The sequence below is a fragment of the Penicillium pulvis genome, assembly GCF_028828015.1.
Source record: "Penicillium pulvis strain IBT 33274 chromosome Unknown contig_12_segment0_segment0, whole genome shotgun sequence".
Classification (NCBI taxonomy): domain Eukaryota; kingdom Fungi; phylum Ascomycota; class Eurotiomycetes; order Eurotiales; family Aspergillaceae; genus Penicillium; species Penicillium pulvis.
In genome coordinates this window covers 3,671,546-3,686,823 of record NW_026643072.1, presented here as the reverse complement: position 1 = coordinate 3,686,823, position 15,278 = coordinate 3,671,546, and the positions used below count along the sequence as shown (strand labels likewise).

Below are 15,278 nucleotides of genomic sequence, written 5' to 3'. Positions count from 1 at the left end.
TAGACCAGCAGAGGATGACGAGGTTGAACTCCGCGTTGATATATATGGAGGGAGCTCATTATTTGAACACCACAAAATTGGTTGGACACCACACCATTTCTATGTCTGGTACAGTATGGCGCAGTGATTGTAATTCAGGAAAAAACAACTATCTCAAATATCGAAGGACATCGCATCACCTTCGCCTCATTCACCTCAATATACGAGATAACGCTTCATTAGAGTCATCATATAAGTAAGCTTAGTGGGTATCAGTCTTTGATCACCTTCACATTCCAGCGTAGTCCACAAAATAACGTGAGCAAGTAGGTGCTTGGGTATGTACTCAATAACATTACTCTCTGAATTGAATTTACTAGGCTTTCCCTAATGTGGTTAGCAGTAGTGTTCAGGTCATTCAGGAATAAAGGACTGTATTATTTGGGAAGAGAAAATGAAAAATAAAGCCATAACATCAAAAGCAGAGTATATAACACAACATTCAGATTAAGCTGGTGGCCACCTACCGTGATCAACAACCTTGGGAGTCGTGGTTCGACAGGATCGTTAGTATGTTTCTCTACCATGCTGGCGATCGACCCAATATCGACATTCAATATTGTCATTTTAAGGTTTTATGTACATGTAAGCTGCAGCCAAAGCGCCGGGCTCTGGTACCTAAGATGATCGCTCGCTTGTTGCCCTGCACAGCGACACGCCAAGTGCCCGAACGATTGGCACCGAAAGTGATTGTTCTCTGTCGCTAGCAGTGTAGCCAGATGGCTCGCTATGTCAATACTTCCTTTGTCATAGGCAGCATTGAATAGGTTACGGCTGCAGGCTACCCAGGGCCTCGATTCTTTTTTTATCAGATATCAAGGCATTATTGAAGCATTGTCAAAAATCTCACCCCGCTCTATTTACCCCATTTTCCCCATTTTCCCCAGCTCAATTTTCCCACCTATGAGCGTTCTCTACATCATCTACAAGGGTTATCTTCCATGCCAAACTTCGATTTAACATGAAACATTGTCCCAGGACAATTTCCTTCGGAGGATATCATGGCTTGCATAAAATATTCTTCCGGTTGCGTCCCATTGGGGGTGGGCTATGGTAGGTAAAGGGGTGGGGGGGACTATTTAAGAGTCCCACTTCTCGTCACAGAGATCTCGCGTACCTACCTTGAAAGTGGAATTGCTAAGGAACAAAATTCGTAGCTATGCATCTCTTGGCCTTATGGCTGTCCCTCGCTTCATTGGCATTCTCCACCCCTCTATCAACGAGGAAGACAAGTTCCAATGAACCGCCAACGGCTACACTCACTTCCAGCAATGCACATAACAAAACAATATTCGTCGGTCGTACCCTTCCTGAGTTCAACCAAGATCTCTTTCTAGGTGTCAAGTTTGCCGATGAGCCAGTCCGTTTCACACCAGCGGAACTGAAGGCCAAATACGCGTCCAGTGATAGCGACTCCGGGGCATATGACCTTTCTGCAGCTGGTATCGAGTCTCACGCTGGTGAAGTTTATTACAACGCAACTGAGTACGGATACGATTGTCCTGGATATGGATCCGACACCACGAATCTGGTCAACCAGGGCCTTGTTACACTGAACGAGGATTGTCTAAATTTGAACGTTATCAGGCCCCAAAATGACAGTGAAGAGTCTTTACCGGTCCTCCTTTGGATCTTTGGGGGTGGATGGCAACAAGGATCTACTGCTGATCCAAGGTCAGCGCGCATACATAATTGCATACATTCTGAGCTAAAATTTCGGTAGGTACAACATGAGTTATATAATTCAGCAGAGTGCAGAGAATGGCAAGCCAGTGCTTGGTGTTTCAATAAACTACCGGCTGGCTGCCTTTGGATTCCTGGACTCGAAGGAAGTGCGAGTAAGTCGATTAATTCCTCACCCAAAACCTTATGTGGTCAATAACATCGAGCCAGGCTGAAGGAAATACCAACCTTGCACTACGAGACCAGCGCATTGCCATGCACTGGGTCAAAAAGAATATTGAAGCCTTTGGCGGTGACCCCAACAAAGTCACTATATGGGGCGAATCTGCGTTAGTATCATTGAGCCACATTTGCGATATTGGAATATACAAAGACGCTGATTAGTTGAACAGCGGTGCTTACAGTGTCGGAGATCATTTAGTCACCAATGGTGGTGATAATGAAGGCCTTTTCAGAGCTGGTAAGATCTAATTGGTGACTGATTGGTGTTGAGCTAAGATTGATTGCAGCCATAATGGATTCCGGGAACGCCGTTGGACCTCCATACAACGGGACCGAATGGCACCAACCGATGTATGACGGAATTGTCGAGCGAGCCGGGTGCTCAAACACCACAAACACCCTCGAATGCCTCCGTGATCTCCCATACGAAACTTTTTATAGCGTTGCCTACGCTGGCCTGGAGTGGTTTGCCACTATTGATGATATATTCATTTCACAATACCCACAAATCAGTTATCGAGAGGGCAAAATCGCCAAGGTTCCCATCCTTCTAGGTACCAATACCGATGAAGGTACCAGCTTTGGAACAACGGGAGTCAACACGGATGAAGAGGCTATTGCACAGCTTGTCTGTTAGTGTATCCTTACTTGACGCCACGATCATATATGTGATGATTCACACAGCTAACATACTTCACCAGCCTCGAAGCGGTGGGTACTTTCCAGTGAAGAAGCCACTGATATCTTGAGCTACTATCCTAATATTTCTGCTATCGGTTGCCCTTACGGTTGGGGCAACACCACTTGGCCTTCTTTAGGCTATGAGTACAAGCGATATGAATCCATAGCCGGAGATCTGTGCATGGTTGCGCCTCGCCGAATGCTGGCGCATACTATGTCGGATTTCGAGAATAATGTGTTTTCATACCGATGGGACGTGGCCGCTTTGAACACTAGTTCATTGATCGGGGTGCAGCATTTTGCAGAGGTACAGACTAACCTGCCACTCTAGATTGTACGTATGCACTGAAGCTCACTTTTGACACAGATCCCTTTTGTCTTCGCGAACCCAGTCCAAAATATCACCTCTCTGGGAGCAGATTTACCTGGCCGATTGGCACTTGGACAAATGGCTGCACGGATGTGGACTTCTTTTGCCGCAGATTTGAATCCCAATGGTCATGGAAGTAAGTCCTGTAACCTCCATCTCTCCATAGATTGCTGGGAAATCACCATTCAGATCTATTGCTTACCCAGATTATTCTAGTACCGAACATTCCGACTTGGCCCCAATTCTCATCGCAAGCCACTAACTTTGTCTTCCGTCTTCCGCGGGATGAGAGCTACATTGAATCAGATGATTACCGTGTCGCAGGAATGCAGTATATTAACAGCATTGCGCGGTGATGCGAATAGTTTAGCTCGACAATAAAGTACAATCACAAGGTTGGGATATAAATTTCGGAGCGCGATAATTGAACACTACAAAATTAGTTGAACACCACTCTATTTCTATATTCGGTATGGTACAGTAATTGTAATTCAGAAAACCCGCCATCTCAAGCATTAGAGTACATTGCATCACCTCGCTTAATACACGTCAATATACGTGATGACGCTTCATTAAAGTCATGATATAAGTGTAACGGGTGTCACTCTTTAACCACCTTCACATTCCAGCGTAGTCAATAGAGTAACGTGAGCAAATAGGTACTTGGGTATGTGCTCAATAATATTACCCTCTGAATCTTGGATACTGCGCTACTTTGAATACGTTAGTGAGGGTGTTCAACTAATTTTGTGGTGTTCAAATAAAAAGCTCCTAAATTTCTTGTGCATATTCAAGATTTGAGCTTTACGAGCACAAAGTTGTTCCTTGTTCCGTGTATACTAGGTAAATCTCTCTACATTTGTTATCTGCCTGGATTTTTCAAAATTGCAAGTATTCAGCCAAAGAGGATGGTATATTCAACAATTCCCTATTATAATGAGGAGGGCCACCAAGCGACTCAGAGTGAGAGGGGTAGTGGGAATGCGAGAGAAATAAATGAAAACACCAAGCCGCTCATGAGGAATCAAGAGATTTGAAGGAGAAAGAGAAAAAAAAACATGCAACATCTGTGAACTATCCAATAGATTCACATACACAAGAGCTTCTATTATGTACGCTTGCAGTGAAGACCAAACACCTCAATCATCCTTGGTTCTCACACCATATGCACTGGGGCCCGAGCCAGTCGCACGAGGCCTGCTCGTAACGGAGGTGGAGGCTGTGGGGCGGAAAGATGAGGATGAGGAAGATGTGACTGGTTCTGGTCTTCTCGCCATCCCTAAGACGCTGGGAGACCGTCGACCTTCTGAGGCATCATCCAACTCGATTAGATCGTTCATGCCCCACACACCTGGACTCCGACCTCGGCCAGATGCTGATAGGGTTGGGGAACCTTGCATGTCATTGAAGCCGGCTTTGGCACGCGTTGCCACCTTCCGAACCCATCCTTCGAGCGCTCCACCTATGTTTTCTAGGCCTGTTGAGGCGTTAGACATGGTGCCCTCAGAGCCGAAAGATGGTCGGCGGGGGTCTGATAGTGGTGGTGGGGGCGCTAGCTGGGGTATGTGTTGCGAAAAAAATTTGCTTAGTCCATCTAAAGCAGGCCCGGGTGCGGCCGATGTACGGTCAAGAGTACCAACGCCGGTTCCAGAAAGATGGATACTGCTGCGCTGACGACGATGCTTAGGACGAGTCGGACGCGAGCCACTGGGCTTGGGCGGGTCACCATCAAGAGGGCGGGTGCCTGGGAGTGTGGTTTGGGAGGAATTAAGCTGGGCCGATACAGACGGAGATGGGGAACGCGTTGGGGCTTGTGATGAGATCACCGAAAGAGGCTCCGCATCAGTGTATGAGATAGATTTCCGGCGCGTTCGTGGGAAGAATCCCAAAGCTCTTCGCGGAACACGTCCGATCTCAATGGCCGTTGGAAATCCCTCTATCTGCACCCAGGACTCGTGTTTCCAGATCTTGTTGGTTTCTGATTCGGAGTGACCGGAAGTTCTGCGTTCTGTTGCCGGCCTATCGGTATGATCTGCTGCAGGCGCAATACAGCTGCCAGTCCCATCTTCAGAATCACACCCCAAGAGATCCACGCGTTCCTTCTCTCCGATGGGTCGACCCTTCACGGTGCATGCATCAACTGGCAATAGAACCGTGTTTCTGCTCTGAATGTTATCGTTAGGCCAGAAACCATTCGCCTTTCGAAAGACAGCAGCTTGACAACCATATTTGATCGTCACTCCTGTGATGCTATCCGATGCTTGCACGTGATGAATATACGCCAGCGCGTCTTCATCGTGATCTGGGTCGGCTACCTGATCAGAATAATCCCCCGAGTCGCGTTTCTTATGCCGAAAGTTGCGGCCTGATATCAAATCAGAGTCTGCGAGCAGCAATGCTTCCCGTTTCTTCGCCTGCACTAGCGCCTGCCGCTCCTCCTTGGTACCACTTCCAATATCTGGGGAAGCGGGCGCGGATGGCCCCCACGCCAGAAGATTTGCTCTGGGGGTACTCCGGGTATATGCGTCGGATCGCGACGGTTTCCTCCTCGGGTGTTTTTTTGTCGAATTATCCGCTGCGTTGCGTCCTGTGTTGCTTCCTAGAACCGACGACGCGAGGTTTTGGAGCGAAGACCATGGGGAGTCTAGGAAGTCCGATCCTCCCTGTGCCGGCCTAGACGATCCGTTCCAACCCAGTGATGTAGACTCATTGCGACTGCGATATTCTGACTCGGTAACTCGGGAGGGGTGTCTCATGGGCAAAGGCGATGCTCCACGGGATGAAAGCGGCGAGGGGGTAGCGCCGCGAGAACGAGTGTTTCCCTCCGGTAGAAGCGTAGTGGACAGTCCCGAAGTGAAAGGCTGGGAGTCATGGTATGCGTAATGACCGTTATTAGTGGAGGTGTCATCTTCGTCGTCCATGAAGGACACCAGGCGGCGAGGGCGCGATCGAACCGCGGAGGTCGAGGTGGAGCTTGCGCCGACTGTATTGGAGCTCATGGAAGCATTGGCAATGCTATTTTGGGAACTCATTCCTATTAGTGAGGTCCGAAGATGTCAGCTCCCAAGGATGCGAGTCGAAGGCTCCCTTTGGAAGTGTGGGTGCTGCCAAGGCACTGATTGCCATCAGTAGTCTCCTAGGAGAGACCCATTCGTCATCCACCAGCCGTGTCGCATTCGTGGCCTCAAGGATGGGGCAAGCCGAACAAACAGATTGTATGCGTCCCACAATGGTCTCGGGTTTCTATATAGAAGATTTGTTGTCTAGAGTGAAGGAAGCGGGGAGGGTGGAGTGAGGAGTGGTGGCTCAATGAGGCGATAGGAGGTAGAGGGAGGCGTGGCCGTCGTGACGATAACGGCCCACAACGGACAACCCCGACTTGAAGCGGACAAAGCCAAAAAGCAACAAGTTAGAATCGGATTGTTTTTGAGGCAATTTGTATAGGAGGGAAATGTCAAGATCTACCATAAAAGCAGGGGTAGTTTCGGGAGACGCTGGTAGATGATCGGCAGGTAATTTCGCCGCTCACACAGGTAGGGGTACTGTACATGACGTTGACGCTCAGTCTCACCAAACAGTGTGTACCCGGTACCCGCCAGATGTTCTATCTATACATTAGACGCCCGCAAAGGCCGCTGATTAACATGAGCCTCGATAAACAAGACATATATTGTATCGTAATCCAAACCCTAATCCAATTATTTCTATGAAATAGATCAGAATAATTCTATGCACAAAGCGGTCCTGCCATAACTGAGATTGCAATCCACTGGGGTGACCAGCAACAAGTAAATATGATAAGAATTTCCCATGAAATAACACCCCTTCCTTCGCACAGCGTCCCAAAGAGGTTGATAGGAGAAAATTAAAGTCACATGGATGGTCTAAATGAAGAAAAGACATGTCATCACTCGGGAGACTCGGGCCGCATGGAGTAGGCTTCAGTTGAGGCGGTTTCAGATTCGGTGGACCAATCCTCTCTCTCCTCGGCCACCATCTTGAATGGTGCAACTGGTAGTTTCACCGGCATGGGCTTGATTTCAACGTCTTTGAAGAAGTTGCTTAGGCGAACGGGATCCAGCACTTCCTCTGTGGCCACTTGGTTCAGATCTTTACCAGTCAACAACATCGCCTCGATGGTCTCGTAAGGTGTGGTGGTGTTGACTGCTCTGACACATGCATCCTTAATATCGCTGCCGGTCCAGCCCTCTGTTCTTCGGATCAACGGCTTCTGTAGTAATTCGCTGATGTCCATCTTCATCAAATCCTCCTTCTCTTCCTCAAGTTCCAAGTCCTCCCAGTCCACAAAATCGTTCTTCAGAAGCTTCTTGAAAAGGATCGCACGGCCTCTTGCATCTGGAGGTCTCACCTCGATAGGCTTACCGCCCAGACGTCTAATAAAGGCCTTATCAATAGCGTCGCTACGATTAGTGGCTCCAAAGACGACGATTCGCTGGCGCCCTTCAGTTGAGCTCTCTGACTGAAGACCATCCCAGTGTGTCATGAATTCTGCCTTCACCATTCCACTTGCTTCATGATCCCGTTCCGACCGTTTCGCAAGGAGCGCATCGATTTCATCAATGAAGATAATGCAAGGCTGGACCTTGCGCGCGAGAGTGAAGACCGCTCGAACAAGTCTATTGGATTCACCATACCACTTATCCGTCAATGTAGAGATATTCAAGTTGATGAAAGAAGCCCCGCTCTCGGCCGCCAGCGCCTTAGCGATCATAGTCTTTCCACAACCAGGTGGTCCCTCAAGGATCACACCAGACGGCGCGCTTCTAAGAGTGGCAGGATTTGCGGCGAACAGTTTCGGGTACATCAATGGCCAAATCACAGATTGCTTGAGATCCTTGATAATATCGTCGAGGCCGGCGATGTCGTCCCACCGAACGGGGATATCTTTCGGGTCCACGAGCTCCGCAGCGATCGCTTGCTCATATTGGTTGAGAACTAGCTCACTTTTTCGGACGCCGCCTTTGGATTCATCGTCTCCATATAATCTGCGCAAGATGGCCGCTGACTTCTGCCGTTGTTCCTCTTTCTTCTGGTTCTCTGGGTCCGGAGGCGTGAGGTGGTTTAGAACTAGTTTGACGCCACCATATGCGACCATGCCCTGGACAGATAGTTAGATACCTATGGGCTTGCAGATGGGAGGTACGTTGGACCCTTAAACCGGGGACTTGTGGATCGAGTACTCACCGTAACTAGCATCATGCCCAGTTCTTGGACAAACCGTACCCAAGGGAGACCGCTTCGGTCACCTTGTGGAGACATGGCGATGCAGCTGCAAATATGCAGATATCAAGAATGCGACAAATAATTAAAGGGATTAAAGGCCTCGTCACCGAGTACGGGGGGAAACAGAACTTCCCCGATGACTGAGATGAATCGGGCTGTGGCGCGGTCGATCCGTGGCTCGGAATGTCACATGTTCAAGGCGGAGACGTTGTTGATGTTCGCGCGGCGCGCGTAGCACTTTGTCCCCAGCGATTTACACCATAGCAACAGAATTACTTCAATTGCACGTCATGCCGAAACGGAAAGCTCCTACGAAATTATCTGGACTTACGGGCTCAGATGATGAAGACCTAATGCAGGTGACGGGGAATGGGAGCGCTCCTGCGCAAGAATTGATTGACGAACCTCCCGCCAAGAAACGACGAGGCCGACCGCGTACATCGAACGACAATGCGGCCGAATCCCAGCCAACAGCCCAAGCCAAGAAACGAGAGTCGGCTACAGCTGCACAAACCGAGGCCCCCCAGGCTAAGAAGACTGGTCGGCGAGGACGGCCACGCGGCGGTAGTCGCACCTCTGAAGCCCCAGAGACACAAACGGAGGTGGAGGTCACGCATGAAGCTGTCGATGAACAAAATCATGAACAAGAAAACGAGGACCCCAAGGCAACGAAACCGACAAAGACAACCCGTGCAACGAGAGCTGCTAAGCCTGCGCCGACTCGTCGAACAGGCCGTGCGGCCAGCGCGGCAAAGCAAGTAGTCACAGATGGCGGATTTGAGTATACACCCTCTGGTCCCAAACAAACTATGGTTGAAGAGTCCAGAGAAGAACCGGAAACTAGCCCCCGTCCGCGCGCAGTTCAACGACGACAGAAGGAAGCGGAAGAGGCCGAGCCAGCTCAGAATGATGAACCTATTGCAGAGGTTGTAGATGAGTCTATACTTCCCGACGAAGCACCCCCTGCTCGTCATTTGCCTTCATCCGCTGTGAAGAATGCACGATCCCGGCTGTCCACAATGCGGAACACACTAGAATCCTCTCCTCGTAAACGCAAGTCAGGCGATGTCGAGCAAGGTGGAGAACCAGAGTTGAGACGTAAGATTGGTGAACTCACCAAGAAGCAAGAAGCCCTGGAATCCAAGTATCGCAATCTTCGCGAAATTGGAGTCGTAGAGGCCAACACAAATATGGAGAAATTGCGCAAACAGTGTGAGACTGTCACTACGGGTATGTTACCTCCTAGCGAATGTTAAACTTCTGGCCATGCATTAATTCATTGTAGCTTCCAACGAGCTGGTCGCATCTCTCAGGTCCGAGCTGGAAGCGCAGCGAGCTCTGGGACAACAGAGTCGAGCACTTCAGAAGCAACTGAAGGAACGGGATACCGAAATTGCCCGGCTTAAGTCGCAGGCAGATGAGTCGCGTTCTCAACTTGCCGCCACCCAAACTGAGGTCAAGGCGTTGCAGACTAAGCTGGCTGCTGCGCGTAGTACAGCTGCAAGCTTGGAGAAGACCAAGATCCCTGGAAGTGCTATCAAGGGCGGCCCTGCAAACCGTGCAGTCGCGGCTGCCAACGCTGGAGCTGCGCAGGCGGCACAGATTGCACAGCTCAAGGAAGATCTATATAGCGACTTGACTGGCTTGATCGTTCGTGGTGTTGTGGATCGAGAAGCCGATTATTTGTATGACTGTATTCAGACGGGAGTCAACGGAAGTGAGTGCCTCGTTTCGTGTTCTCTACTGATGATCAGTGTACTGACTATCTATCAGCGTTACATTTCAAGTTGGCCATCCCCAAGGTGCCTAGTTCAGAGTATGAAAAGGCAGTGTTTGAGTATCTGCCTCTCTTGGACGCTAACCGTGATCGAGACCTTGTTGATATTCTACCGGACTTTTTGATTGATCATATTACCTTCGAGCGTGAGCAGGCGCCGAAGTTCTATACTCGGGTGATTGATGCTCTGACTAAACGGCGGTCCAGCACTGCATCGCGTGCATAGCCTTGCAAGCCATATAAGCATTCTATTGACAATTGTCAAAGTCGATATAAGGAGTTTGTGAGCGATAAATTCAATTCATTTCCAAGAGATATTTAAGCATTAAACATGTAAACAGGTATAGAGTTGTAGCAAGGAGCTAACCAAAGTAAACACCGCCGTGCACAATTGGAGCATCTTGATTGGTGTTTCACCGCCCGTCCCGCAAGTTACCCGCCGATTCGATATGTGGTTTAATTGCTCCATGTCCGTGATGACCTCCTTTTGTAATTGCCCTCTTCTTTCTTTCTTTTCTCCTTTCTTTCTGGCTCACCAGGGGCCTCATTCCATTCCTTCATCTACTGAGCCAGGTCACCCTTCGTGAGAGGTGAGGATCGATAGACCATGGCGCGTCTAGGCCGCGTTGGGTTCCTCGCCCTAGCGGTGGTCTTCCACTTGATCTATACATACTCGATTTTCGACATTTACTTCGTTAGCCCCATTGTGAGTGGTATGCGATCATATGGTGTCGAACGACCCGAAGGTACCAGTGCACCAGCTCAACGATTGGTCCTCTTCGTTGCCGATGGCCTGCGCGCCGACAAGGCCTTCCAGGCTTTCCCCGACCCATCCCCCGAGAACGACGCCGAACCAAGCGATGAGTTGATCCGGTTATCGCCATTCATTAGATCCCAGGTCCTTTCGCATGGAACCTTTGGCGTCTCCCACACCCGGGTCCCCACCGAGTCTCGACCGGGACATGTTGCGCTCATTGCCGGCCTATACGAGGATGTATCGGCGGTTACAACAGGCTGGAAGCTGAACCCAGTCAACTTCGACAGTGTATTCAACCGGAGTAGACACACATGGAGTTGGGGGAGCCCCGATATCCTTCCAATGTTCAAGGAGGGTGCGGAACCGGGTCGAGTCGATGCGGATACCTACGGCGAAGAAGAGGAGGACTTCAGTGTGGATGCATCACACTTGGATACCTGGGTATTTGATAAGGTGCATGAGCTCTTTGAGTCTGCCAAGAGCGACCCGGAGCTGGATCGGAAACTGCGTGAGGACAAGTTGGTCTTCTTCCTTCACTTGCTTGGGCTGGATACCACTGGTCACGCGTTCAGACCTTACTCCAAGGAATACTTGAGTAACATCAAGCTAGTAGATCGTGGTGTGCAAGCCGTGACAAACCTTGTGGAGGAATTCTATGCGGACGACAAAACCGCGTTCATCTTCACCGCGGACCATGGCATGAGTGACTTGGGTAGCCACGGTGATGGTCACCCGGATAACACGCGGACTCCTCTGGTTGCCTGGGGCTCTGGTGTTGCAAAGCCGCTCGCAAACACCCCAGGGGTTGCAACAGGACACGAAGATGGATTCTCGTCGGATTGGGGATTCGACCAAGTTCGACGCCACGATGTAGCACAAGCCGACGTTGCCGCTCTAATGGCCTACCTGGTGGGTGTTGACTATCCGGTCAACTCTGTGGGTCAGCTGCCATTGGCCTATCTCGATGGCAGCCCCGAGGAGAAGGCATTGGCCGCTCTTGCAAATACACGGGGCGTGCTGGAAATGTACCAGGTCAAGGAACAGCAAAAGAGAGAAGCCTTGCTCCGCTATGTGCCTTTCCAGCCCCTTTCTGGAGACGGTGAAACTTCAATTGAAGGCCGTTTCGCAAACATGGAGGCGCTTATCAGCAAGGGTGATTATGAGGATTCAATTGCCCTATCTTCTGAACTGCTACTTCTCGGACTTGAAGGTCTACGTTATCTCCAGACTTATGACTGGCTGTTCCTGCGGAACATTGTCACTCTCGGATATCTGGGATGGATTGCCTATTCTTTGACCACAGTGATTGACTTGCACGTCTTGCATGGAACGTCTGATTCCCACCGGACTATTGCTAGCATCTCGTTCTTTTCATCTATCTTGGTGGCCCTGTTTTCTGTGTTCTTGTACCAGGGTTCATCATGGCGCTATTACTTCTACGGGTTCTTCCCTGTCTATTTCTGGGAAGAAGTTTTTGCGCGCAGGAAAGCTCTCATTGCTGGTCGTGAGATTGTTCTTGGCCACGTCCGTTCATTCGGTGGATATGTGAGCTTTGGGGTGCAACTTTTGGCGTTCCTCGGTGTACTGGAGGCACTTGTATGTCGATCTGTGATTTTTGTTTGGGAAACGTCCATCAGCTGACACAGAACAGGTCCAAGCCTATTTCTATCGGGAAATCTTAACCATCTGCTTTGCCTTGGGTGCTCTTTGGCCCTTGGCCTACGGGTTTGGATTTATTCGTAATCATATCTTCTTGACCGTGGCATGGGTCCTTGGCTGCTCTCTTATGAGCATTTTCCCTATCCTCCCTGTCAGCAAAATGGAGGATATTGATACTATGTGAGCATCTCACAAATTGAACATCTTTTGCTGTTACTAATCTTCATTTTCTAGTACCTATGGTGGTCTTCTGATGTTCCTTACTGGCGTTCTATACCTGATGTTCGAGGATGCGATCCTTGGAAAAAGCAGCGTTGCACCTAAAAGCCCAGCAGCAGTCAGCACAGTTGGCTCACGAATCATTGTGGGCACCCAAGTTGGTTTGGTTCTACTCGCCTTGCTTGTCACCCGATCAAGTGTATCCTTCCTCCAAGCTCGACAAGGTCTGCCTCTTGGTAACCAAGTCGTTGGTTGGGGTGTGCTAGGTAGGTCCAACCCTTTTCGGGTCGTTTTCGGGTCATAGACAGGACTAATCGCGATACAGGCTCATCCGTGGCGCTTCCATTCCTTCACCGGCTGTACCCGAACAGCCACTATTTACACCGCCTCCTTGTCATTTTCTTGACTTTCTCGCCCGCGTTCATTATTCTCACTATTTCGTGGGAGGGATTGTTTTACTTCGTGTTCTGCATGACCTTGGTTACCTGGGTCCGCCTTGAGCATGCCATCTATGTCCATAATGGATCCAACGCGGCCAAGTCGTCAAAGTCGGCTACATCGAAGTCCGGACCTACTGCTACCGCGACAGTTGACGGCCAGACATACCGTTACCGCGCCCTCACGGTCTCTGATGCCCGCGTGGCATTGTTCTTCTTTTTCTTGTTGCAGTCGGCTTTCTTCAGCACCGGAAATGTGGCCTCCCTCTCCACCTTCACCTTGGAGAGTGTTCGTCGACTTATCCCTGTCTTCGCGCCCTTCAGCCAAGGAGCGCTCCTCCTCTTCCAAATCCTAATCCCCTTTGCCATCATCAGTGCCAATCTCGGCATCCTCAACCGCCGACTTGAAGTGGGACCTAGTGCCCTGTTTATGGTGGTCATGTCCATTTCAGACGTAATGACGCTGAACTTCTTCTATCTCGTGCGCGACGAGGGCTCCTGGCTGGATATTGGCATGACCATCAGCCATTACTGCATCGCCAGTATCCTGTGCATTTTCGTTGCAGGACTCGAGTTCTTGAGTGAACAATTCGTCAGCGGCGTGGACTTTGGTTCCGCGGCCGCTGCTGCAGTGCAGGTTGTCAGCGACGCTGCTGACTGTGGCCATGAACCTGAATCCGAACCCAAGGAGCAGCCAGTGCAGTCAGCCAAGCCCAAAAGCAAGGGCAAGAAGAACCGAAAGGCTCAACAATAAACGATCTTAATATGGAACTCATGTACTTTATATCTTGTCGTTTTCTCGAGGCCACCTTGTTAATATAGATCATGCCTTGATGATTAACCCCACTCCATATTCTTTGTAATTGATGACTCCTCCTACCTAGGCAGGCACATGCTTTGAACCCCTGTCAGCGCTAGCCCCTCGTAATATATCTCACCGCAACCACAGAATAGACATGCAAATTCTCAATCGGATAACCCGGGACACTATTTCCACTATCGCGGGTTCCATCTCACATCCCTCCAAAAACGGTCAAAGCTCACAAGCTAGCGCCCCAGGGCACGATGACAGATGGTCGATCTGGCCCCAGCGAACGGACCACGACGGGACCAAGAAATTCAAAATTTGGTGCCTGACAGCCAGGACCCGCGTGTCAGTTGAGTCTTTGGCGAAGCCTCAATCTGACCAATGCGGAGCTATCTGCATTGTAATTGGTCGAAGCTGCCCCAGTTCTTCAAAGTTGCCGAGGCATCACAAGATAGATCAGGACAGATGGGGTAGTAAGACACCGTAGGCTCTGCAAGGGGATGCTTTCTTTTGCGCGGTCTATTGTTTCATTTTCGTGAAGGATTTACGGGTTTGACCCCCGCAGTAATTTATTGTTCCCCGGGTTTGGGATTGGTCCCCGCAATGACTCTGGGTTGAGGCGTTAGTAGTTGTAGGTGGAATAACCAAGGTGGCAATGGTGCCTTGGCTTATGGATATTGGAGGGGTATTATAGGCGACGTTTAATGGGCGTAGAATGATCTACACCTGGGCATGTGCAGTAGCAGCCGTCCAGAGAGGCTGTATATTGGGCACTGCATGCCTACGTCAACATCCACATATGTAGGCGCAGATGTGCACGAGGTCAAGCTGCTCACTGCAGGTTCCCAGGGCTGATTAGTCTAAGCTGGCCATAGGACAAGAGCAATGCACTAAGTAGCGAAGTACAATCAAGCTGTGTGACACAGCATATATCCGTCATGCATAACGAGTATATGTACCTCACAGGTCAGTGTCCAAATCCAGACAAAACCCCCGAAGCCACTTTCTGATGTCAAATGTTTCTCTTATAATTTCTCATTTTGCCTCTCAAGATTACAAGGATGCAAAGCAATTGTCTATCCCCGCATCTTCCCGCGTGGCGGTAAGGATTGTGAAGCCGGGAGGATCGGGGGGCTCGGATCACAGTAGTACACATGTCTGGGGTTGTGGCTTGATCATGCCATTGTACTTTCACTGCACTTGTCCACACAAAATCCGTAGAATGCACCACTAGTGCCACTTCCCCCGCAAGAGGCTCCACGGTATGTGCAAGATTATTTCCACGGCATCGGGTGGATCTCTAAATAGGGTATCTTGGCCTAGCGTGCCTGGTCCCTCACCCAGTGATTATTTACTGTGCGTTAGAAACTCTCATCTCAATC

The 15,278-nt window shown here is 49.9% G+C and overlaps 5 protein-coding genes across 5 annotated transcripts; 3 read left to right on the top strand and 2 right to left on the bottom strand.

Moving 5' to 3' along the window:
- Positions 1 to 1,198: 1,198 nt before the first annotated feature.
- N7503_002602 (putative triacylglycerol lipase (LipA)) lies at positions 1,199 to 3,351 on the top strand (the record flags this gene model as incomplete). The annotated part of the gene is made up of 8 exons (XM_057062149.1): positions 1,199 to 1,713; positions 1,763 to 1,877; positions 1,933 to 2,051; positions 2,115 to 2,182; positions 2,232 to 2,576; positions 2,646 to 2,932; positions 2,993 to 3,131; positions 3,212 to 3,351. The coding sequence occupies 8 exons, from the start codon at positions 1,199 to 1,201 to the stop codon at positions 3,349 to 3,351; spliced, it is 1,728 nt and encodes a 575-aa protein (XP_056926111.1).
- Positions 3,352 to 4,134: 783 nt separating this feature from the next.
- On the bottom strand, positions 4,135 to 6,027 carry N7503_002601 (putative LysM domain protein; the record flags this gene model as incomplete). Its single annotated transcript, XM_057062148.1, has 1 exon — positions 4,135 to 6,027. One exon carries the CDS (start codon positions 6,025 to 6,027, stop codon positions 4,135 to 4,137), a length of 1,893 nt encoding a protein of 630 aa, XP_056926110.1.
- An 875-nt stretch (positions 6,028 to 6,902) lies between these two features.
- Positions 6,903 to 8,275, bottom strand: N7503_002600 (protein-degrading AAA family ATPase MSP1; the record flags this gene model as incomplete). The annotated part of the gene is made up of 2 exons (XM_057062147.1): positions 6,903 to 8,114; positions 8,201 to 8,275. 2 exons carry the CDS (start codon positions 8,273 to 8,275, stop codon positions 6,903 to 6,905), a joined length of 1,287 nt encoding a protein of 428 aa, XP_056926109.1.
- A 254-nt stretch (positions 8,276 to 8,529) lies between these two features.
- Positions 8,530 to 10,242, top strand: N7503_002599 (putative chromosome segregation protein (Pcs1); the record flags this gene model as incomplete). The annotated part of the gene is made up of 3 exons (XM_057062146.1): positions 8,530 to 9,469; positions 9,525 to 9,956; positions 10,013 to 10,242. 3 exons carry the CDS (start codon positions 8,530 to 8,532, stop codon positions 10,240 to 10,242), a joined length of 1,602 nt encoding a protein of 533 aa, XP_056926108.1.
- A 381-nt stretch (positions 10,243 to 10,623) lies between these two features.
- N7503_002598 (mannose-ethanolamine phosphotransferase MCD4) lies at positions 10,624 to 13,842 on the top strand (the record flags this gene model as incomplete). The annotated part of the gene is made up of 4 exons (XM_057062145.1): positions 10,624 to 12,369; positions 12,425 to 12,612; positions 12,667 to 12,917; positions 12,977 to 13,842. The coding sequence occupies 4 exons, from the start codon at positions 10,624 to 10,626 to the stop codon at positions 13,840 to 13,842; spliced, it is 3,051 nt and encodes a 1,016-aa protein (XP_056926107.1).
- Positions 13,843 to 15,278: the final 1,436 nt, after the last annotated feature.